Raw genomic sequence first — 23,978 nt, forward strand, 5'->3', positions numbered from 1 at the left:
TTATACCTGAGGATGTTTAGTGGAGAAAAACTTTTCACGCTAACGGTGCTATGTTTGGAGAACTGTTTTGATGTGAAAAGACTGTCCGTTATTTTTTTTATATTATCTTGTTCATTGTTGTAAGATACTATATAATGTGTTCAAACAAGACGATAGAGGTATATGCTGGGAATAAACTCAACAAAAACAACTTGGTCCTTTTTCAGTCTAGTGAAAAGCACAAGGCGGACCGTATGCGCGGGGCGGCCCGCATAGAAAATCAGGAGCTTCTAACTTTTAGGGGAGTCCTCTAAGTCTTAAATATCACAATATTCATGATAAGCGAACTTACTTCAAGTTAATTAATTGGAGCTCTGGTTCATTATTTATCAGGAAACTTCTTAGAAGCTTTTTGTTAAATGTGCCGTAGTTTGTTATCATGAGATATTTTGATTAAAAACTGGAATTGGTTTGACTTGCTAATTATTAGATATCTGTTATTTATACTTGGTAATGATAAATGGAGAGAGAGACAGTAAACTGAGAGGGTGTACATGTGAATATTGCTAAAGCAAATTGTGAAACGAATACCAATTTCAAGCAAAAATGGAAATTTTTGCAGTGGTTATATTTTGTTCGGTTTATTCCCTTGAAGTCATATCAATTTTTGTAGGAAATAGTTTTACAATCTTCGTTTTCTGGAAACACCGAGCGAAGCTAAAACGAGCTTCATATCTCCTTGTAAATTTGGCTCTCGCTGATCTGTTAGTGGCAATCAGCAGTTCATATTTCCTCAGCTGTGAAGTACGAGATGTAGCTGGAGGTTACTATGAAAATGATATACAGCGATGGGAATTTATCACTTTCACAAGCTGGGACGTGTTTTGTGGGGCATCCTCGCTGCTCAATTTACTAGTGATAGCTTACGAGCGTCTCTATGCCATTCGTTGGCCTTTCCAACATCTAGCACTGAGAAACAGAACATATACCTACAGTTTCGTGTTTGTGTGGATTACTGCTGGATTTGTCTCTGTTTTTTACCTCACATTATTCACGGTCACTCCTGAAACTAGCAAAATAACTGCAATGGTTGCGACTGTTTTCTTTCTAGTGGTGTTGATTCTTATTTGTATGGGATATCTATTGACACACCTGCAGACACGCCATAACATTCCCGAAGGAGTCAACGAGCTTAGGCGAGCACAGCAAAACAAGGAATTAACAAAAACGTTGTTGATTGTAACAGTTCTTTCCCTCATCTGTTGGTTTCCCTCGATTGTTGTGGCTCTAGCTTTCGATTACACAAATTATTACCCTTGGAGTTCATTCAACTTGAGTAAAAGAACTCATAATTTTCTACGTTTCGTCAAGTTCATGCAATACGGGAACTCCTTCGTAAATCCCATGGTTTACAGCTTCAGGATGCCGTGGTTTAAATCAGAGATCAAAGAGCATTTTTCTAAACTTATTCGGGAAAAGAATGGTGACTTAGTCAATCAAAATAAACGAAAGGTGGCACTCCCTCATCAAGGCAGACAGGGAAACATTGATCAAGCATTCTTTGAAACAAAATTATAATCTCCGTACAAGTGAGTTATCCTCTCGCTAGATCATATTATTGAACAACCATAAAACAGCGAACTTATCTGCTCTAGACGCTATTAATATTTTTTTGTTTTAAAGAATCAATTGTTCACCTCGAAAATCTCCTTGAGATGAAATAAATATACCCACATTAAATCTGGGTTTCACTCTTATTGTTGTAATTCAGCAGTTGTATTGAAGTAGGCGGTCAACTTAACTTCTTAGTGCTCATTTTCAATCCTAACTTCTGTATTCATTTCGAAAATTTCCCAACATATTCATGGAAATTGTAGTTTTCCAGCGCGATCCCAGATCCAAAGGAATTTTCTGGCAAGGTTCCTGAATGGCTCAAAGACATACTATCAAAGTCAGTCTCCTTTTTTGAACAATTTCTTCACTGCCAACTTAAACATAGTCATTCTAAAACTATACACAATTGGATTAACGAGAGAATTTGCCATGTGCAAGACTGTTACAATCAACATTACAAGATCCTTTTGTGGAATGCATTCGTTACAGAAAGGTATTATGAAATATATCGTAACTGCTGGCATCCAAAACAAAAACGATAACCCTATCACAATAAACAGAATCTTTGACAATTTGATGTTCCGTTCAGTGAGTTTTCTGTTGTGAATATCTTGATCTGCGCACACAGAAAGACCGGTTCTCAACTTCGTTCGTATCTTAATGTATGACGCTAACACCACACATAAGGGGATGAAAACTGTAGATGTCAACACGTAAAAAGGACTCAATTCTTCTATAAGCCTATGTACTGCTAACAAATTCACTGTTGTTATACAAAAACCAGAAAACCAGATCGCACTAATGCTGAAAATATACGCTCGATTTCCTGCAGTCCGGTGACGAAAAGGCCACAATACCGCACAAGCTCGCTCCAGCGAGATTACTGCCAAAGTAAACACTGAGATGTTTGATAAAGGGGCTGCAACGGCAGATGCCAAACTTCCATCAGTAAAGGATAAGTTACGCCGAGGAATAGTCTCTGTTACTATGACGATCATCTCTGTTGCTCCTACAAGAAAATCAGCAAGTGCGAGGTTGAGAAGGAGGTAACACGCGCGTTTTAAACTCTGCTTCTGGTTCCAGAAAACAAAAATTGTGAAGGCATTCCCGATGCAGATTAGAGATCCTTCGATAAGAACAACAATAACGCGTGCTAGAAACAAAGTGTTTGACATCGTAGAAACTGACGGTTTGAACGAGACTTTTACGGATTCTAGCTGGGTTTGGTTCGTTTATGTTTCATTTGCTGTTTGACTGGGCTCTTTGTGTGTGAATCTCTACAAATACAGACAATGTGTAGATTTTTTTTAATCATTGATTTACTGTGCCACCGGGAAAGTTATTTCACTTTTTATTTGTAGGGCAAGACAGCTTTGATAGCTCCGCGTGAGTCGTAATTTCTTCCGCGGTAGGACAGTAAAGACTTGAAGATAGAAAGTTTGTTTTACTTTTTGTGCAAATAAAATCCAATAGCATTTTTATAATCCTAACAAAAACATCGCGGGCGAGATTTCTGCAAAGTCCCATACTATTGTAAAATAAGGCTGTGGTCTCAAAGGTGATCTATTGTTTTCGCCATCTTTTCTTTGTCTAAGAACTTTCTGTATCATGAAGTATGGCGCTGTGCAGATATCGTACCAAAACATATTGCAAGCGTTTTCAAATAATACACTTTTGAGAAGAAAAAGGAATGCAGCCAAAGGAAAATAAATAAGTTCATGTCTCCAAGAATAAGTGAACTTTATTTACATGAATATGTTTATGGAAGATAAATAAAGAGAAATCTTTTGTCTTAAACATCAACCATTTCTTAGTAATCCTAAGTTTAAACATTGTACCTTATTACTTGCGATTGAGAGGCACTCAAAGAGTTTACCGTTTAAACAATGAAAGCAGTTTTTTCGACAGCCTTCAAAGTACAATATGCCTAATTTAAAACTGTGAGGTAATTGTACTCTATACGCTATGGCTATGTTTGTTCAAATAAAATGCTCGTGAGACTTATTTGTTAAATGGAAAAGCAGCTGTTCCTTCCTCAAACACTAAGATTCAATAACTGCTTTTCATAAATCTCACATTCAAGTACGACACAAAATGTGGAAATTTATAGTGTATTTTCAAAAACGCGGATAGGTTGGGACTCTCAGTATAGCAATGTCACGATTTCACCATCCAAAAGAATAATAGAAGAAATATTTGAAAGACCGGATTATTATTAACAAAAGAAAGTTATCATTATTCTACGTAAGGATACCATTCAATCAATAGTTCCATGGTTACAGTATTGGTACTGTTGGCACTGTCCTGGTATGAATGAGACTACGGGCTCGGGCCTAATTTGCGTCAGCACTTGACAAGTTATCGATATCCGAACCATACCAATATATTGCTCCTCAGCTCTAGTTTGCAGTGCGCTCTGATGTTACCACGATTATAGCGAGTAAAAGGCTGGGTTCAATTGTACCTTGATTACCACAAGGTGCATTTGTTCTGGGGGTTCATGGCAGATCCTGGCTTGCAGCTGAAAACCTCTGCGAACTTGTCATAGTTATGAAGCGTGCCAATAATTCTGTAAGAAGAACGACGAATAATACTAGTTTATATGGGCACGAATCTGGCCAGCACCCGACTAAATTGCAGCAAAATCCTGAGAAATCCCAGTAGGTCATCAGGCGCTATTACGGCTCCTATTATCTTCTATCATTACTTATCACTATTATCATTATTATTATCAGTAGTAGTGTTAGTATCCTATTATTACTATAGTATCTTCCTCTTATCCCTATGGGATAACAGGCACCATACTAAAGTGGATTCCTGGCGTGATTTCCAGCGCAATCCCAGACGGGACTTAAGGCTGGATTCCCGGCGCAATCCCGGATAGTAACCCTGAAACGATCGCAAGCAGGGCTCTTGGCGGGAACCTAGGTGAGAACCCAGGCGTGATCACAGGCGCGATCCTGAACGGATCTAAGGAACGATTCTAAACAGAATTCCCAACACGACCCAGGGGGGAAATTTGGGGACTATTCCGGGTGCGATCCGAGGCGGGATTCACAACACAATCTCAAGCAGGATTCCGGCGCGATCCCTGACGGGATTTCTGTCGGAATTCCTGGCGCAGTGGTGGCCGGGATATCAGCTTGATTCCGGTGGGATTCCCCTTGTTCTGACATACTGACAAATGTTATTACCTGTATTTAGAAAACGTGTGTCTATCAGTTTCAAGTTGAAGATGCGCTGCTTTCCTCCTGAAGATACTACACCACGGCTAAAAATGAATAAATGTAAAGCTTAAAAACTATACAAGAACATTCGTTTGTTGGGGGCACGCTTTCTCGCTTGATTAAAAAAAAACGGTTTTCCCTGAGAGGCATTCGGAATTTGGAGTTTTTGTTCGTGTGTAGCAAGAACAACCAAAGAATGTGAACAAAACTTTGGATTAAGGGCAAGAACCATCTTTAAATAATAACTGGCTCCATATGTGACGTCAGGTTCGGGAATCGAACCCAGGCCTTTGCTTCCTCCTCTCAAGTCTGTTGCAGCCAACTTAATTTGGGGCGTAGCCCAAAGGGAAATTTTGATCTTGTGGTAACAAAAATTGTAACAAGACTCGATTACTCAGCTAAGCTCTGTTGTAATAGTGCGTAAAGAGTTTAACTGTGGTGTACAGACCCGCGCGAAACCCACAAAAAACAATTGTTCTTCTGTTAGTCCCAGTCCTGGCAGTGCCCCCTCGGTTCCTTCTTTTTGGACAAGTGCCTCATACGCCTGAGAGGGAACAAATACAAAATGGAACATATTTATTTCAAGATTAGCCGGGTTATTTTAGGTTCGCTTTGAATCCAAAATTATGGAATAGTCGTACTTTGTATGCCAGTTTGATCCCTCCGTTGTCAGCGATGTTCTCGTTCTTTGTCTTATTTCCATTTATCTGCAGATAACAAATAAAAAAGTAAATATATAATAAGTTCGTCTTACTCTGTAGCTCGTTTAGGTAGGTTGGACCTGGGTTAAGAATATAAAACAATCTGTGGGCTTTCTGAAGTTTCCACTTTCTCGCTGCTATGAGAGTTAGAAGTCACGTATAGAACACTTATCCCGAAATACCAGCATTGATACGCACAAGTCTCGATGCTTTTCGCCAAACTAATTTTTCTAATGTGGTTTGACCAGATTTTAAACAGCTCTGTCGCTTCAAAAACGTAACATGCACAAGAAAGAGCAGAAACGTCATGCGCGCATGAAATTTCGCTCGCGCTTGCATGGGTAGATGACTCACGCTAAATCTAGCGCTTGTTATGCAATGTTCAAAAGAAGAGCAAAATTAGTTTACCTTTTTACCATAAACTTCGTACTGTGAATACTGTTTAGCAAAACACTCTGTCCTTTTACTAAAACCTAAATGAGAGACGATGGACCACCAGTTTTTTATGTTACCATCCTTATCGAAAAATTTTCCTGAAAAATATGAAAAACTCATTTGTTTAAACGTTCTAGTCAAACTAAACATCATGTAGATGTAGATACACGTTATCGACCGGATGTGAGGTCAATATGGATATCGGTCATATTTTTACGGATATTGGTCATATTTTTACTAACGAGTAAAAACTATTCCCCAAAAAGTCCCAAACTAAAACGAACACAAGCATTTTTTTTTTTTGTTTTAATTTTTGTGCGATGAAAACGTGCGACCTCAGCGGGAAAAATGATCTCGTTAATTAATCAGAATAGAAGAGTCTCCGGCTTCATCTTTCTCGCTCGTGCAGCCAGCTTCTGATCAGCATTTTCCAAACAATTTTTGGGATTTAGTTTTCTTAATCTTACGCTTACCATTGTTGTCAAATCCATGTATTATTTCATGTCCAATCACCATACCGATCCCTCCATAATTTAAGTACCTGAAGAAAAAAAAACAATTTATCAACAGGAAAGCGTGTGTTGATAACGAATCATTCCTGGGGTCACTTTATTAAAAGCACTGTCTGAGGCAAGTTTAAGGCACGTGAATACTACCCTTGCTGGAGTTGAGCACTTTTCGATTGATTCTCGTTAAACTAAAACCAAAATCATGACAACAGCCAATCAGAACAATGCAAATATCATAACGAGCCAATGAGAAGCGAGTGACCAAGGGGTGACTGGTTTTGGCTTTGCATCTGATTGGTTGAGAGAGTGGCACTTTTTCTGGACCAATCACAGAGCGAAGTAAAACAAAGCCAAAGCAATTTGAGATAATAAAGATTTAATTGATGATTGACTAATTACCTTAAGTAAAGACTTAGGTAAAGATTGAGGTCAGTTGTATTTGGTCAGATTCGATTCTTCAAGAAGGTTAAGAGGTTCCTTTTGGTTTGTTTGTCGTTATTGTTTTACTTACTTTGGGTAATCCGGATTGTAAAAAGGGGGTTGTAAAATGGCCGCCAGGAACACTGGAACATCAAAGAACAAAATCAAATAATATCATTGTATGTTTACAGCGTACAGATACAGCCTAAAAGTATCTTCATCATGCTTCGGTATTTTGTTTATGTCACAAACTTTTAGTGCTCATTCAGTTTGTAATAAAACTGCATGTGTTTTGCAGAGGTAACAACCGAAGTTCGTCCAACCGGGTAGAAAAGGCTCTTGCGTAACTTCCCTTTGCCTATTTGTTGATCATGCTTTTTTGCAGTGAGGCTTACCAATGCGGTTTTGTCTTGGTGAATAGTAACCATTTACTTGCGAGGGGCCTAGGAACCACCTGCCGGGAATCAAAGGAAGACAAAACCGTTTAAGGCCCAAATACTAATAGGGAATTTATCTTTTGAGACGACTCCTCCGTCTTAGAAGATTTTTTTTCAAGTACCGAAAATGTCCCTCGAATGGAGGTTACACTGAATAACCTTTGTACCTGTTACCTCCAATGTACCTGTTACCTCCAGCACTATTCCTGGGACACTTTTTTCTATTCCTGCGAGTGTCCCTTCTAGATGAAGGTTCTGTTGTAATTCCACTTACAACTAACCATAAACTCGTTCAATATACGTATTTCCGGTAGATGGTCCCAGTTATTCTAGCGTTTTCATTTGACTATGCAGCGATGACGTCAGAGGAAATTTTAAATTGGCCACACCCTATGACTACGCAAGGGATATCATTGTTAGCTTATTCATGATGTAACGAAGTCTCACTCGTCTCTGTCCACAGGTTTGTCCAATAAACTGTATGATTGGTTAGCGGCAAAAGCCATGGCACTAACGGTGTTCTCAAATAGGTTATCGCCAACCTTCAGCTGTAAAAAAAAAAAAAGGTACAGCGGTCGGAGTCAAAAAGAGGTCTCGCCAGTTGACACTCTGTATCCAACGAAAAGGTTTTTGTCATCTGAGAAAACACTTTTTTTTCTCAATTACACTTTTGTTTAAATTACATAAAAGTTGTTGATATGTAATAGAGCCTGTCGAAGCTTTTTCTGAAACATAATATCAGGTATATTCAAAGCATAACTCGGACTCCAGTTTGATCAAGAACAACTTACTCCTTTAAGCGTAGCAGCTAGCTTTGACGGGTCTTTGATGTAGCTTGGGTAACCTATGTCTTCGGCAATAGCATTGGCCTGCAAAGGAAAAAGACTAGTACCTTGAAAAAAGGAGTGTTAGAGTGTTAACTGGGAAAATTGAGTTGAGTTGAGTCACTCTTTACATCATGCTTCCGAACCGTGTAAAAATATCTTCATCTTACTGGAACACAACCGAACTGCCTAAAGCGCGGGAAAATGTGGGTGATCAAGTGGTGATCGGTTTTAGCTTTGCATCTGATTGGATGAAAAAGTGACGCAGGTCTCCTGAACCAATCACACAGCGAAGTAAAGCAAAACTAAAGCAATCCCCGGATTACTTGGAAATGACGAGCTTCACAATTTAAAACTAATTCGTGACCTAGATCCTACAACTTTAATAACTTCTAACCTTCTCTTTCGCCTTTGCCTTTGTTTCGTCTGACATCCAAGGAAGAGCATCAACACTCTTGAAAAACTCATCCTTTATGAGTCTAGTCATTTGCGTTATCTGGAAGAAGTGACAACTACATCATTGTAACAAATGACAGAAAGACTAGGATAACATCTATAGTATTAAATAGTATAGAATAAATATCAGAAACATACGGAAAAGGGCAACTTATTCAGTGGAACATTTTCTTTACGAGTTTTAAATTCCTTGTTGACGTCATGCTATTGCGAAGTCATCGCATCTCTACCGTCACGCATGCGCAGACAACTAACTTCTCTCATTTCTGGATATTGTGGTAAAACTATAATACTGGGGTTAACTTTTTGAGTTATCCTTTTTACCGTTTCCTTGCTTTTTTCATCGAATGCTACGTCCACAAACAGCAAGCCCAGCGGCATTCCAAATACTGGCTGCATTCTGTCAATGCAATCTTTCCAGCGGTATCTGGTGCTGTTTCCTGACATGGCGGTCACATACTCGTCCCGGGCCTCTCGGTATTTTCGCGGCATTGTTTCGATAAAGTTATTGATAACAGTCCAAATGATGTAATTAACAACAACCAAGGGATCCCTGCATGCAAATTTAAATGATGAAAGAAATCAGGAAAATGTAAATGTATTCTTACCTCAAAGGGTCACGAAAGGAATTTCCAAGTTGAGACGCCAAAAATCTGATAGGTCACACTCAGTTCGAATTAAGATAGACCTTATCAAGAAAACAAATTCCTCTTAAGTTCGACTAAATAAAAAACGTTGGCATTTCGGTGTCGATACGTTATTTCGGCTGCAAATGAATTTCAGCCATGTACGTAGAAGTCACCGTGGGGAGCGTAAATTCGCGTCATGAGATAGCGATAACTCACCTCCAAAATTTCGCTCAATACTTTACTAGGAAACATTGAGCGCTCTTCCGTCACGTTACAAGTTACAAGTTATTGCAAACTGCTGGAAAAGTTCGGCTGGTGAGGGATAATTAACCGCTCTTTTAATATTTCGTGATGCAATATTTAACCTTTTCAATCTACAACTCTACACAGCTCTTATTTGTTGAAATGTAAGCTATCAAGATGATGGATTTGTATTTGATGGACACTAAGCTATTAACGAAGCTTCGTTGGGGGGTGACATTAAAGTTTATCAAGTTGATACCACATCCGACCGCGAACACAAAAGGTCTGAGGTTCCAAGCTTCGTGGGAAGCTCACGTTTCTTCTTTGTCCTTCGCTCGTGACAACTTAATCACCAAATCTCTCTTCATTCAACGACCGTGCATAGTACTGATGAGCTACCTTTCATACTTCATCCCAAAATTTTTTTTCTCTCTTTGTAAGCAATCCGCAAGCAATTTCATAGGTTTAAACCGCGCCGTCTGTATTTCACGAATTGCTCATCTTTATCGCAAGTTTCAGCTGCATAGTCAGTTAACACAAAATGTAATTACGTGAAGTAAAATGACTACCATATGTAAATTAATTAATCCAACATGGACACCATTTTCCGTTTCGCGGTTTTCTGAATGATGTAATAAATGCTGAACAAGATAAAATCCCAAACACTTACGTTCTTGTTTTTTCCTCGTAAAACTTGAAAATTCTGACGTAAAAATCTATGGGATACGCGACGATTAACTCGTCTTTCTTGAATTTCCGACCCTGTTTTTTAAAAACTGCATTTACCAAGTCCACAAGGTTTTCGAGCTGAATAACGAGGGGAAAAACACAGAAAGAAATTCAAATAAGGAAACACAATAACATCTTTATTCAAAAGACAAGGAATAAAGTGACATAGGCCACGCGTTATGTTCGCTATCGTGCTACTTGCGCCTTCCTCGCACGCTACGACTCGCGCGAAGCGAACAACACGCGCGATAATGAGAAAGGCTGGAAAACGTTTTAACAAATAACGAAAAAAAAATTATTGATAATGAAAACGCAGTAGCAATAAGGAAAGTTATGAGGGTTGAGTTAGTTAGAGAACAGAAATGTCAATAGGCTATCAAGCAAGGCAATTGTTATAGATATAATCGCTCTTAGGCAAGCGGGTGACCTTTGCTTTAGCATTGGAAACATCGACAAATGTAGCTACACAATAGAAAAAACATGGATTACGGGATATGCTTCCGGAATATTCATGTTTTTGCCTCAGACTATAGCCACAAAATAACACTGAGGCAGAAAGTCTTAACCCGATCTTATGAAAGCTGATTGGCAAGTGTGCGGACAAAAATAGCCAAGTTAAAGATGTTCCGGCATTCTTCCCGATGCAAAAAAGTGTCGATCCAAATTAGCGTGATTCTTTTATCGTCAACTTACTTTTAATTTTGATGCGGAGCTGAATCGCTGCAATGTTGTCCTTAGCTCAAAGGTAGCTATTCCAGCAGGCATTTCTCTCTGCAAAGTTTCTATTATGGAGCTTCCATCTAGCGATTTATCCAACTATATTTTAAGCGAAAAAAAAAATGGCTGAATCAGTCAACCATTTAACCCCTGAGGGTGACTGCCATCTACCTTATCCTTACTGCATCACCTCTGAATAAAACGTCAAGGTAGTGAAAACAAAAGAAATGATCGCAAAATGAAGAAGCTCTTGAATATTTGAGAAATTCTCCTTATCAATTCTCCAGGAAATAAAAAGAGAAAAGTGTGGAGACTATACATTCTAATGTTGGGGAATAAATGGATAATGAGTTAATATGCGCTCAATAAATTATTGTATCCAGTAAAATAAGGGCTCAGTGTATGGAAATATCCCAGATATAATGGCAACCAACAACAGTTCAAATATGAATTATTTTTCTTACCTTTGCCAATTCAGTTTCCAGGTCAAACACTTTCATCATTTCTTCGTCTGAGTCAGGGCCTCCACCGAGAAACTTGGCTATTTTTTTCATATACTTTTTATAAGCTTCCCGGCCCTGAAACCCAAAAGAATACTACGTCAGTGATCAGATAAAGAGAATCTATACCTCTCACGGGCGGCGAGGAAGTTTAACAGACAAGCTTTTTTATTCTAATAATGAGCTATTTATCGCATACAGAACGCGAATTCAAAAATGGAGCAGTCACATACAACAAGTCCCAATCTTGTTTAATATTCCATGGTACTAATATATTAGTGCTCAAAACCTTAAGAATGGATTTAATAAGAATGAAAAACTCAATCGTTCTTTAATTGACTCCATAGCTCTAGCTCGTTTGGCACTCGGAGAATCAAAAATTCTTTTTAAAGAAGTATTAAAAGATTAATTAAAACAATCACCAAATTTAAGAGCGCTTTGTAGTAGTAGCATAAAAAGTAACGCGAAGTCATCTTTGCAGCAACTACAACCATTTAGAAGACAGTGACCGTCGTTCGATGTCCTCACAACGTGTGCGCAATGTCCAACGAGAGATCTGATAATAACTGTACACTAACCTTAAGGGTTTCTTTGATTACGCATGCGTGTACTTACAGCTTGATGTTCGGTTGTACTCTTCGCGTAATAGGATTTAACCATACCAAGTTGTCCCTCACGAAACTACAATAGATTTATATCAAATTATGAAGATAGGGCAAGTTCCCTTCCTTAGGATTATCTCTTAATCTCCAAATAATTTTCACTCAATCGAATGATTTCTGATAAAAATTTGTTCTTTTACTCAAAATCCACTCGCCTGAATTTCCATTCTTATTTGAAATTGGTCGAGAAGTGTTTCCATCTTGGCTCGAATAATGATTTTGCTTTTATTCCTATTCGCAATAACCAAAGCAGCAGCCGTTGGTGAATTGAGCAGCCAGGTTACTAAGTTATTTTTCACAAAATAGTCAGATTTTTAACGCATCAAAAGACCACTCCCGACCGGTTAGAAATTAGGTCACTCTTAGGAATGTCAAAAGTGGTAAGTTATGACTTAATATTCCTTTAGATTAAGCCTACTTTTCTTTCAAGAGCGTTAGAGATAACAACTGACCTGCAGAATGTGTTTGTTGGAGTTATGAGGATCTACAGACACTCCAATGTCAACAAAAGGTTTGATGAACAATTCCCTTGTCACTTTAGCAATCCTCTCTGTGATGCTCATCAATGACAAGGGTGTCATGTTACCAGTCACGTTCCATCCCCCCATTTCGTCAATCAACTTCTTGAGCGGGTCATCTCCTAGAGCCTCGACAGCCGCTGTGTTATTGCAGGCGTTGAAGAAACCCAGTGTCTTCATAACAGCTTCATTCTGGAAATGAACGTGATATGCCTTGGTCAGCAGAAAAGACCACAACGAGGGAAGAAAAACAGCCTACAATTTTACTTACTTGTAAGTAGTTTCTGTTGGCATTTTCTAAAGCGGCCCTGAGTGTATTGTAGCTTCTCTCTCTAGCCAATGTAAGGCCAGTAACAAACGTCTCACTATCTCCTAAAGGGTTCTCGTTTTCCCATCCGCCGCACACATACTCGTAAAAATTCTCACAAGGATCAACACTCTGATTCAGCTGCTTAAAGGCATCTTTACAAGAAGAAAAGAAAAGTCCGGTTAGTAAACCATGAAGGACAAGCTTCTTTTTTTTGCATCGCTCACCTCGCACTTGCCACGCACTCGCTTCGTGCTTACCACCGATTGCAATAATACTCAGATAAATAAAATTACGCCTGTTTTACAGGCTACAGGAGATAGAGATTTTTTTTCTGAATGTATTAGCTGTACTAGCCATTGGAGTAAGTAAAACGAAAATAAATACTTATATTATATTGTCTCAAAAAAAAACCAAAAAAACAAAAAAAGACAAAGAACAAAAAAACATGTCCGTTTGAACTGAAAAGTTCAATTGTCAGGCGTGAATGGTCAAAAAGCCGTCATTTCTCGTATTTGTGAAAGCCGTGGTTATTTTACAGAATTACTTGACGGCGCCCTCGATCGGTTTATCGATAGTTGCTCTATGGAGTCAAAAGAGGAACTCGTGTTTTACAAGTTTCACTCGTTTTCTGGCAAAATTCCGCGTGATAAATCTACAGAAAGTGCAAGGTATATTACCTTTTAACATAGCTGAGAAACTATGCGCACTCTGATTGGTCAAAAATATATAATTTTTCTAATACCAATAAGCTAATTCTTATTTCTAAAAAGAAAAAACATCACAGCAGGGTAGTAACTCACTTGGGATGTTAGGATAACATTCACAATATTTGTAGGTCACTCGCCTTTCAAATTTATATTTACAAGTTTTTCTCGTGTTTTCCAACTCCCCGAGAGAATATTAAATAACCAATAGAAAGCGCGCTTCATCGCTTCATTGTACGAGAGAAAAATATGTGGTTTTTACCGCTAAACGCAAGAGCAGAAATTGCTTTCTTCATACTGTGAGTACTGCTGGTTATATACACATTTCAAATCAAAATGACACACCGACTGTTAAATACGTATTAAACAGCAAGAGGTTCTGAACTCTTAAAGTTTTAACACCCGCATCGATAGGTTTCAACAAGAAATTACCAAACGCGAATTTTTAAAAAAACAGACACATGACCTCAAAACATGTTTAATTAAATTTAAATCAAGATAAACATTTAACAGACAAAGTTCAAGGCCAAAATTCCTCCATAGATAAGTAGTCGATAACGTCAATTGTGAATCACTCAATTTTCCGCACGGAAAATAATCTCGAGAGCTTTTCTAGAGCTACTTGGGGAGTAATTTACGTGAAAAGTAACAAGCAATTCTGCGTTGTCGAAGACGTGATTTTCATGTCCTGAAATACAATAAATCTTACCTTGGGCAGTGAAGAGGCACGATTTTGATCCACAGTATTTCTGTGAAGTTGAGCTGCACTGCTGTTCAGGCCGCGAAGTTCCGGATCTTTCCGTCAGGTACAGCGCGATGAAAACGATTGAAATCACAAGGAAAGTGAATAACAAAACAGATAAAATTATCAAGCATTTCATATTTGCAGTTCTTCTAACAACCGGTTTGAGCGAAACACCTTCCTCCTGTTCAAATGGCTTCATATTCTCTCTTCACCCGCGTGAGGCTTGCTATAAATAATCTATTCAGTCTGTAACCCGAGCGGAGTGAATACTTTAGGATTTGTTATTTTTAATGAATAGCAGCGCGTGTGTGTAATTTATTACCAGACGCTGTAGACCGGAAGAAGTGTCATGAAAAGTGCATGAGTTTAAGGCAAGAAGCTGTCATAGTAAGTGCAAAAGTCTTCCTTAAATAACGTGAGAAATTTTTTAGATAAAAACACTGTAACTTCAATTTGGCAACCTGGCTCCACCACCGATGTAGTGTGTTATGACTCACCATGGCGTGGTTATTTTTTGATGTTAATCGCTAACCTTTTTTTAAACCAGGGTTTAAGGACTGTAATGGTTGTTGCGTTTAATGCAAAAAAAATATATCTTTAATTATGTGATATATTGTATAAGATATTGAGTTAATCAGATATATTTTTTGTCGTTTTCCACTTGCCATTGAAATGAATGTTGTGAAAACTGAGAATAAAGCGTACAACAAATTCGTGCTATTTAAAGCCTTCAAACGCTTCTCTAAAAAAAATCAGTAAATATGTGGATATGAAATAACACAGGATTAAACTGTGATCACTTTCTGGCACCAGGACTCAAAAAAAAATAATTGGCTTAGAATAATGATACTTAGTAAAACAACCTCCTCAAAGTATGCAGAGAATATTTACAGTAGCGAACTTTTAACCTTAACACTTGTTAATTAAATTACACTTGCCAAGGCCTGCCCATGTAATACTTTAGCTGCCAAAAACTCGATTTGAACGAAATGAAATGATAAAAATGTACGCGATTTTATTTCGTTTTCTGGGTCAAGAGCAGGCAGCTAATCAGGGTATATCTGGCTTTTGGGGATCCCAAAACAGTAGGTACTCGACATGTCTGACATGAACTTGAAGCGACACTGAGACACGCCACTTACTTGCGCAATTTCCGAAACTTTACGCAATCCATATCAGAGATCGAACTCAACTCACTTTGACGTACTGGAGAAAAAAGCGGAGTTAATGTCTTTTATTTGACGAGGAAAGACTGGGTAAGTATTAACAATTATCTGTCGCAAAGCAAGGAAAACAAGGAAAGAAACTTACTTTCCTCGAATTTTATATTTTCAGTCATATTTTAGTTTCTGATTCATTTTATGGTGGAAAAATCTAATGTCTTGATTAATTCGGCCTAGGTTGGTCATAAAGTTTAATACTAGGGCTAAGACTTATAGCTATACCTTCCTTATACCTTAATAGCCTTCATGAGGAAAGACTGGGTAAGTATTAACAATTATCTGTCGCAAAGCAAGGAAAACAAGGAAAGAAACTTACTTTCCTCGAATTTTATATTTTCAGTCATATTTTAGTTTCTGATTCATTTTATGGTGGAAAAATCTAATGTCTTAATTAATTCGGCCTAGGTTGGTCATAAAGTTTAATACTAGGGCTAAGACTTATAGCTATACCTTCCTTATACCTTAATAGCCTTCATGAGTGGCTTTTATAGGGAAGGGTGAGGGAACTAATTTAGAAAGGCAATCCTTGAGGTCTACATCAAAACGATCGCACTTCGCCCTCCCCTCCCTCATCTTTCTCCGAGAGTAAAGCTTTGTGAATATGCAGAGGGAAGGCTTCAGCGAAATCCGCATCACAGTCGTTGAAAAGCAACCAATCAACCTCACGTCCCGAGAAAGACCAGCGGTAAGCAGTCAGAAGGTCCCGATCCACATGTGAAGTAATTACACCGTGAGTCGAATGATAATACTTTGTTTTCATCCACTTTGAAATGTAAACAGAAATAGCGACTATTCCAGCGGGTGCACCAAGGCTAATTTTCACCCGCAAAACTGTATGGAAGGTATGCATGTTGCGCGCGCAATTCGACTGGTATCTTTATGACGTAAAAGGCCTAACGCTGGTCGAGTCAGAAATCCTTTTTTTGTAGTACTCTCGTCATGTCGAACGACCCTCTGTTACAAGCCACATTGCAGTTGTCCGAGGAGTTACTCTGTAGAAGACCAGAAGAGAGAAGCATCGACGACATACAGCGTATTCTTCCATGGATTCGACACAGGAGTAGTTTGTTTAAAAACCTGGAAGATGGTAAATGTATGGCTGTGCTCTTTTTATATAGATCTGATTTAGTTTTTTCAGCTGGAAATGAACCCGGTTTCTTTGTGATTTGGAACAGACAAAATTTCTTTAACTCCCATGGGTTATCAAGATAAAAATTTTCCTTATATCTTATATCTTATACCTTTTTCTGGGTATGTACTGTAAATTACAGAACCTCCTTGACGGCTAATATGCATAAATACGAGAGTAAGAAACTGGATCCGTAACTTACAGTACGGACATTTAACTCGGTTAGTAAGAAGTATACATTTATATGGTTATCTGTTTGAAGAATGTACTCTAGACACTCCGATTTTGAGTTGGGGTTAAGACTATTTGTTCCTTTTTAACAGAGACTTTAGTCAACTTGATAAAACATGTGCAGTTGATCAAAGTAAAGAAAGATCATGTCATCGTACGACAGGGAGAGAAGGGAAACTGGTGAGTACTCTTCAGGGTCGTTCTCAGGGCTCTTCCGGCTCATTGCTCGTGTTTTTTCTCGCCTCTTGGAAAATACAACGTAACGGAAAATATCTGCTAAAAATATGTTAAACCATCAAATAAGGTGTATGTTCATTGATTTACTTCTATTATCTGCTCCGCGCTATCCATCAGTTGAATAATTTATGAACTTGCATTTATTGCTTCGAAATAAAATATGATCTGAATATGCGATTACTCTCTGGCAGTTTCTACGTCATTCTTAAGGGTGCAGTGTCAATTTACGCCAGAAAGGAAGATGATCATCACACCGATTACCACCATCATCATGACATGGGTGCAGTCCGCGGCGCCCAGGAAAGAGTAGCGTACTTTGGAAATGAGCTAGGAAATCTGAAAAGTGGAAAGAGTTTTGGTGAGATGGTTCTAATGAGCGACAAGAAGGAACGAAATGCCACCGTGATCGCCGATGAGATGACGGAATTGATTGTTATCAATGAGGAATTGTTCAAGAGGGCTTTTTATGCGTATAACATTGAATGGAAAGAGAAGTCTGCCTTTGCTTTGGCTTGCCCACTGTTTGCTTCATGGCCAACAGCACTAAAAGCTCTCTTGATTGAAAACCTTAAAATGCACAAAATCCAGTTTGGAAATCGGGTAGTGAAGCAGGGCTCGCCATGTAATGCGGTTTATTTCATCGCTAAAGGTGCGGCTAAGGTATTATCTGACCCCAGAAAGTGCAAAGAACAGTTCGAAGCTTTTGCACCTAAAAAGAGGAAGAAGAAAAAGGAACGAAACCACGGAGAAATAGAAGAAGAAGAAGGAGAAGAAGGAAAGACTGAACTAAACGCACTAGAAGATTTGGTTAGGCCTTTGACTGTTATTGAAAAACGACGAAGAAGATTGGCGTACGGATTTACTGCCTTGGAAGACAGGTTACGGCGCCGTGAAATACAAGCCTCCTTCATTGGGCCCAATGACATCATTGGTGACGTGGAGTTGGTTCTTGATATCCCAGAGTACTGTGCGAGCGTAGAGTGTGTCGAGGCGTTAGAGGTGTATGAGTTGGACAAAGCAAGCTTTCAGCGGCTTGTAGCGCGGCGCAGCCCGGAAACACTGGCGCTACTGTATCGAGTTGTCCTCACAAAGCTGAGGTTACGAGTGGAGAAGTTCAACGAGATACCATTGTTCAAATATCTGCTCGATCGTGCTGAAGCGGCGCCTAATAAAGAAACATCGAAGGCGCTGAGGAGAAGAAGCACCCTACTGCCCCTGATCAAAAAACCATTAGCTAAGGGAGGAAGATGGAAAACAATAAAAGCCACATTTTTGTTAGAAGGGCAGCCGGCTAGACAGAGCGAAACCATTCTGGAAATGAGAGGTGAAGTTAGTTACAAGGATAAGGAGGCCACCTCGAGGTGAGATAACAAAACAAAATAAGTATAGAATTCAATATATGAATAAAATATAAGGCGAAGTGCTGCACTCGGGCCAAGTGGCCCACAAGCCCATGAACCCATCTTGCCCGCTCGGGAACGCAGCTTTGATCCTCCGTGAGGCGGGCATACAAAGTCGTAATTCGTGGACAATGTCGACAAGAAGAAGACAGTTCATTTATAGAAAACATAAACGAGTACCAGCCATCACTGTTGGCTTCCAGGGCTCGAAAATAAACAAGTCATCATTGAGTCTTGAGAAAACGTGGGATTTCTCCATTTCATTTCAAATAAGAGTTAACCACCTCAGAAATACTTGTGCTATTTAGAGAATCGTTTATTGACCAAGCTCGTTCGATCAAAATGGCTGGTCACTAGCCTCCTTCCTTTTTTTTTCGTTTTAATCGACCTCGGCATCGTCCCAGTCCATTAAAACGCAAAGAAGTAAAGAACTCGGACAATATCTAGCATACTGATGTCATGCTTGGTCAATAACACATATTTATCGACCGATAAGTCAATTTTTACTTTTGGATTGATATGCCATTTGTGCAATGGTGTTCTGGAAAAAAGCGTATGGCAAAAGAAACTGTGAAAAGGGATTCAAAAAGGAACTTTCAGGAAGTAACTCCAGCAGAATCACTCTAGGAAAGATGGCTTTTACTCTGTTCATATTATGGTTTGTCGAGTTCATTCAGGTTTGGTTCAAATTTTGACCGCCTGTCTTCACTTGCATTAAGGTGGCTCTGTCATGTCTGATGACCACGCATAAGCTGCCGAAGAAAGCTTTAGTCAGTCTTCATAACTCTTTAACCCTTTAACTCCCAAAAGTGATCAACATGTATCTTCTCCCTGTAATATCCATGCATTATCGAGCAAGCAAGTAATGAGAAAACTCAAATTTAGACAGGTAGAAGTTCAGTGTTATCTTGACCTATCACCAAATTCTCGTAACTAATTTACAAGGGAATGGGTTGAAGCTAAAAAGGGAGAACTAAAAATCAGATCTTGGGAGTTAAAGGGTTAACAACTATTATTTCTTGACAAGTTAGTGATATAGAAACTTTACTCGATAAACTCAGTTCCCTGTTCTCAGCTTTTGTTAATCAGCTTTCAAAACACCGGAACATGATCTTTAGAGTCACGCGCGGTAATGAAATGTTTTCGGAAGTTTTGCATTTACGTTTTTCCTGAGTTAACCTTAATTCCTGTATAAAATTACAGGAAGACTTTCTTAGACGACGTTGGGAAAACCATCAATCTTTTTTTTAATGCGATTATCAAATTTTTCTGGAATCCTCACAATTCTATAGAAAGCGCGACTTATTTACAAAAACGGCAAAATAGAGTTTCTGGCGGTTTATCTTCACTCTTTTGTTCATTAAATCGATTATATTCACAGAAGTGCTGAACAAAAGGCCTAGGGTTTTTGTTCTTTACCTCAGGCTTGATCTGGGGATCGTTGTAAATCAGAGTTCATTTTTAGCGTTTGCCGTTGGCGCAGATCCAGGCTTACGTATTATGCTTTCAATCCGACTGTTTACTTTTGATATTAGTCGAGCACGTAGCCTGATTTTTATTTTTAAAGAAACATTGTTTTATTTTTAACAACGAATTGCATTAACATCCAATTGGATTACTTAGCAAACAGTGAGTAGCTAAAAAAACCCTAAGAACTTGAAGAATTGTCGGTCTTTATTTGTGAGATAGGAAATCTTCATCAAGCAGTTGTTGGTTAAGACGTACATCAGCATCAGACGCGATATACTCAGCTGCCTTCAAAGGACGAAATTCTGAAAGTGTGATTAAAAGTTTGGAGCTGACTATTTCAAGATAAGTGAGGATCAAGGCATAGAGAAGCAATTTACAAATGCGTGGGAGGGAGGGCGGGGCAATGATAGATCACTTCAGAAAATGATTCTTTTACAGCTAACTCTTGATACAGAGCTTTCCTTAATTAAACATCTCATTCCTGCACTTGTTATTCGATATTTTCTTTCAGTGAAAAGAAAAGAAGAGACCAAAAGCGCTCCGATAGAAAGGTATTGATGAAAATATATATTTAAACCGCTTATTATGCAATATACCGCACTTTCTATCGGCTTACCGGTGCAATCACCCACGCAAAGAATTGCGTAGAATCACAAGCCGCAGCCGAGTGATTTACACACTTTGTCGTGTTCTCCTAACATCTCAACTTGATTATTACGCCAGTAAACCGATAGAAAATGCGGTCTATTGCATTTATGAATTAAAATTAAAAACAAAAAAACCAAATGTTGCACTTTTCTATGGGTTTATACCGGTGCAACAAACAATAGCAGGTAATTTAGCGTTAACAACTGAGTTGAACACGTAAATTGGCCATCGTAAAGGGTAAAAAAAGCTGACGTTTCGAGCGTTACCCTTTACGGTGGCCAAGTTACGTTTTCAACTCAGTTGTCAACACTAAATTACCTGATATACTCTCCCACCGACGTAGCACCACAATTTCTTTAGAAACTTACCCCTTTTATCAACAAACAATAGGTTTTTGACCAATCAGGGCGCTTGTAGTACCTCAGTCAATTGAAAGATCCTGTTTTAACTAAAATAACATCTAAAAAATTGTTAATAAAATTTCAAGTTGGGTTTGAGTTTCAGAGAGAGGGGAATCTTCAACATTGATACAACGATCATTTGTCTTAAGAATTATATCTCGTCCACTTTATTGCAGATAAAACAATTTGAGCTCCCTTGCCCCTGTTTTTTATTCTTTTTAAAATAAGTTATCCCTGATTTGTAGAGCCAACTTCAGGGAATTCACGACGAATAATTCGGCATTTAGCTATTGCTCGATAAATATATACAGATATAAAATTTCAATTTTTTACCGAGTGTCTTAAAATTGCGACTACCTTCAAATGAACGACTAACAAGAGCTATGTTCAAAGGCAAGGTTTAAGTCTTTTAATTCAAGCGAAAATACCAATGACGCAAAAATTTGTGAAACAATTGAGAACGATGCGTAATAGAAATCTGCCCGGATCAATAGTATCTGAAATTGAATTGGTTATCAATACAAATGATACAAAAGAAACACGAGTGAACCTTCACAAGTAATTTCAATTATCGCAAACGAAAAAAGGTAAAAAGACACTATTTGATGATAAAGACGCCAGAGCTCTTTTTAATTACTTTTGTTTGCTAACTTTCAGGAACCAGTCAAAAAGCAGTACACATCCGAAGAATTTCGTGCCTTGAAGAAGAAAATGCAGGCACGAGGAAAAATGATACGATAAGGCGGTATCTAAGGAACTGTAGGAAGCACTAACTTTCGTAAAAATCAATTGAGCGATTTGACGTTAATAAAATTTGATATTTAGACTTTAAACACTGACACAGGTGAAGGAAATAAACGTGAAAGCAGGTGAATATTGAATGCCTTCCATTTCTGATAACCTCGTAGATACTTTGGTATAGGGATTTATGCCCCCCCCCCCCCCACCGTCCACCTCCCCCTATTCCGCCAAAGATCCACGCCAGCGGACTTTTCCTATAGCCAGACACATCTTGTAAGACGAAACGTTTTGATCCTTTGGGGATTTCGACTTTGAGTGCGACATTTTGATTCAAGTTATCAGCAAAATATCACAATAAAAAATCCTTTGTGAAGTACTTTGTTGCTTCCAAATTTATACAATTGTTGTTTTGGGCCTTTTTTATTGAAAAAACTATAAAGCTGTTAGCTTGCGTGTATCTTTCTTCTGCTTCTACACCATTTTTCGAAAAACCTCGTCTTTCATTGCTGCTGTGCGTTTTTCCCGACAGAAGAAGAGTATCAGAATCACGGTAGCTTTTTTCTCAGAAAAAAAAAAGGTGTGTAGATATTTTTCAATTCTTTGCCATGACAACAACATTTGACGTTATAGGAACTTATTGCACTCTCTCTAGCATTAAAAGTTCTAGTCATTAATCCCATTCAGTGTGATAACCCTATGAAAGTATGCCTTGGGTAAAACACTGGGAAGAGGAACTAAAAAAAATCTTTTGTTTCCAAGAAATTAATTCTTGTGAACAGTATTCACAACTTGACGCACTGAAATTAATGGTGCATAATGACGTGAGAATGACGACATTTTCTTTTCGTGGACATTTCCGTGTCGCACATGTTTGTCGCCAATTTGAACTTAACCCTAGGGTGCTACTCTCACAAATCGACCACAAAACCAACAAGTTTAAGGCTATGGTCACGATTTGGTAGAATCGTTTGTTGAGATGTGCAAAATTACCTTCAATGCGAAGGAAACAATAAAATGTGTTAATTTGATGAAATAAAACAAACATTTAAAATTTCCTGTGTTCTTATCACCTTGTTTTCCCCTGAACGCCCTCTTCTCGGGGGTGGAGGGTGTGATTTACTCCCTTGAGTACATACGCATATTTAAAACATGGCTAAGATTCAAACAGCATCATAAAAATTTCGAGAATCACCACTTCCACGCCCTCTTCCCCCTTCCCTTTAATGTGGCTTCAATGACTCAATGGAGTGGCCCTTTTTTTCGTTCTTATTTAATTTTATTGGGAAGTAGTTGTCTGTCAAGGTCTCTTAAACTGACTAAAAGGCCATCATATCATGGTTATGTCACTTGAACGTCACTGTGCAAAGAACACATCTTTTTTCAATTCAACAAACTCATTAATCAAAGGGGCTATCTTCCTTCTTCAGTATCAGTCATAAAATTTCAATTCAAGCTCGCCAAGGACGACATCTATTGACGATTAATACTTCAGAGCGCTTAAAGATAAATAATGCATTTGATCAGAGCCTGTGGTGAAGAAATTGCTGAGCAGTTTTACTAAATTTTCAGGAGTCTAACATTTAGGTGATGTGTGATCCATCAAACATCAAAATACCATTCACTTACAGTTATGTAAGTGTTACGAAATGAGATTCCTTCTTGGCATATCTTTCCCAGCACACGTTGCTGTGAGGCATACAGCATGACGTAACATTATAATGTGTTTCTGACGCACAAAAATAGTAAAAAATTACGGAAATTAAATGGATTTTGGGAGATTTGACATAGTTTTCACGCGGAAGAAGGAATTCAAACGCAGATTTTTTGGAGTATCTCTTGTGCCTTTGTTTCTAGGGCCAGCTTGGGCCCGTTTTTCTAAGGCCTCGTAAAGCTGTTGTGTTTTCATTCAAGATGGGGATTTCACAAGTTTTGAAAATTACACAATGAAAATGTCACCTAAAGAAACAAAAGGGAATGGTTAGAGTAATAGAAACTACTTCTCTATTCTTTAAATTTTGATTTTAAGATATGGCTTCAGCTTTCACAAGCGTCACTGATGTCGTTCACCGACATACCATTCGCACGGCCTATGTGAAGCAATCACAACTGGGTCTGTTATGTAATCATGGAACCCTTTTT

At 38.5% G+C, this 23,978-nt stretch overlaps 3 protein-coding genes across 4 annotated transcripts; 2 read left to right on the plus strand and 1 right to left on the minus strand.

Annotated features, from left to right (window-relative positions):
* The first annotated feature begins 541 nt into the window (after positions 1-541).
* On the plus strand, positions 542-1,557 carry LOC131799239 (galanin receptor 2b-like). Its single transcript, XM_059116950.2, has one exon. The coding sequence runs from the start codon at positions 586-588 to the stop codon at positions 1,555-1,557; it is 972 nt and encodes a 323-aa protein (XP_058972933.2). The 5' UTR covers positions 542-585.
* Positions 1,558-3,395: 1,838 nt separating this feature from the next.
* LOC131799165 (endothelin-converting enzyme 1) lies at positions 3,396-14,574 on the minus strand. Of its 2 annotated transcripts, none has more exons than XM_059116856.2 (19): positions 14,324-14,574; positions 12,872-13,062; positions 12,535-12,792; positions 12,036-12,101; positions 11,385-11,498; positions 10,897-11,019; positions 10,145-10,281; positions 8,927-9,155; positions 8,544-8,642; positions 8,114-8,191; positions 7,770-7,870; positions 7,281-7,339; positions 6,977-7,028; positions 6,430-6,497; positions 5,930-5,994; positions 5,462-5,527; positions 5,269-5,364; positions 4,788-4,864; positions 3,396-4,162 (listed from the first exon to the last, which is right to left on the minus strand). In XM_059116856.2, exons 1-19 carry the CDS (start codon positions 14,556-14,558, stop codon positions 4,063-4,065), a joined length of 2,214 nt encoding a protein of 737 aa, XP_058972839.2. In that variant the 5' UTR covers positions 14,559-14,574; the 3' UTR covers positions 3,396-4,062. The 2 variants fall into 2 exon arrangements, with proteins under 2 accessions (XP_058972839.2, XP_058972836.2); XM_059116853.2 differs by having other exon boundaries at positions 3,397-4,162; positions 5,930-6,054.
* A 1,496-nt stretch (positions 14,575-16,070) lies between these two features.
* LOC131799162 (cGMP-dependent protein kinase) lies at positions 16,071-21,893 on the plus strand. The gene is made up of 5 exons (XM_059116846.2): positions 16,071-16,669; positions 17,035-17,122; positions 17,371-18,540; positions 20,561-20,600; positions 21,756-21,893. Exons 1-5 carry the CDS (start codon positions 16,522-16,524, stop codon positions 21,837-21,839), a joined length of 1,530 nt encoding a protein of 509 aa, XP_058972829.1. The 5' UTR covers positions 16,071-16,521; the 3' UTR covers positions 21,840-21,893.
* Positions 21,894-23,978: the final 2,085 nt, after the last annotated feature.

This window comes from Pocillopora verrucosa, chromosome 10 (assembly GCF_036669915.1).
Source record: "Pocillopora verrucosa isolate sample1 chromosome 10, ASM3666991v2, whole genome shotgun sequence".
In the NCBI taxonomy this organism is placed as follows: Eukaryota; Metazoa; Cnidaria; class Anthozoa; order Scleractinia; family Pocilloporidae; genus Pocillopora; species Pocillopora verrucosa.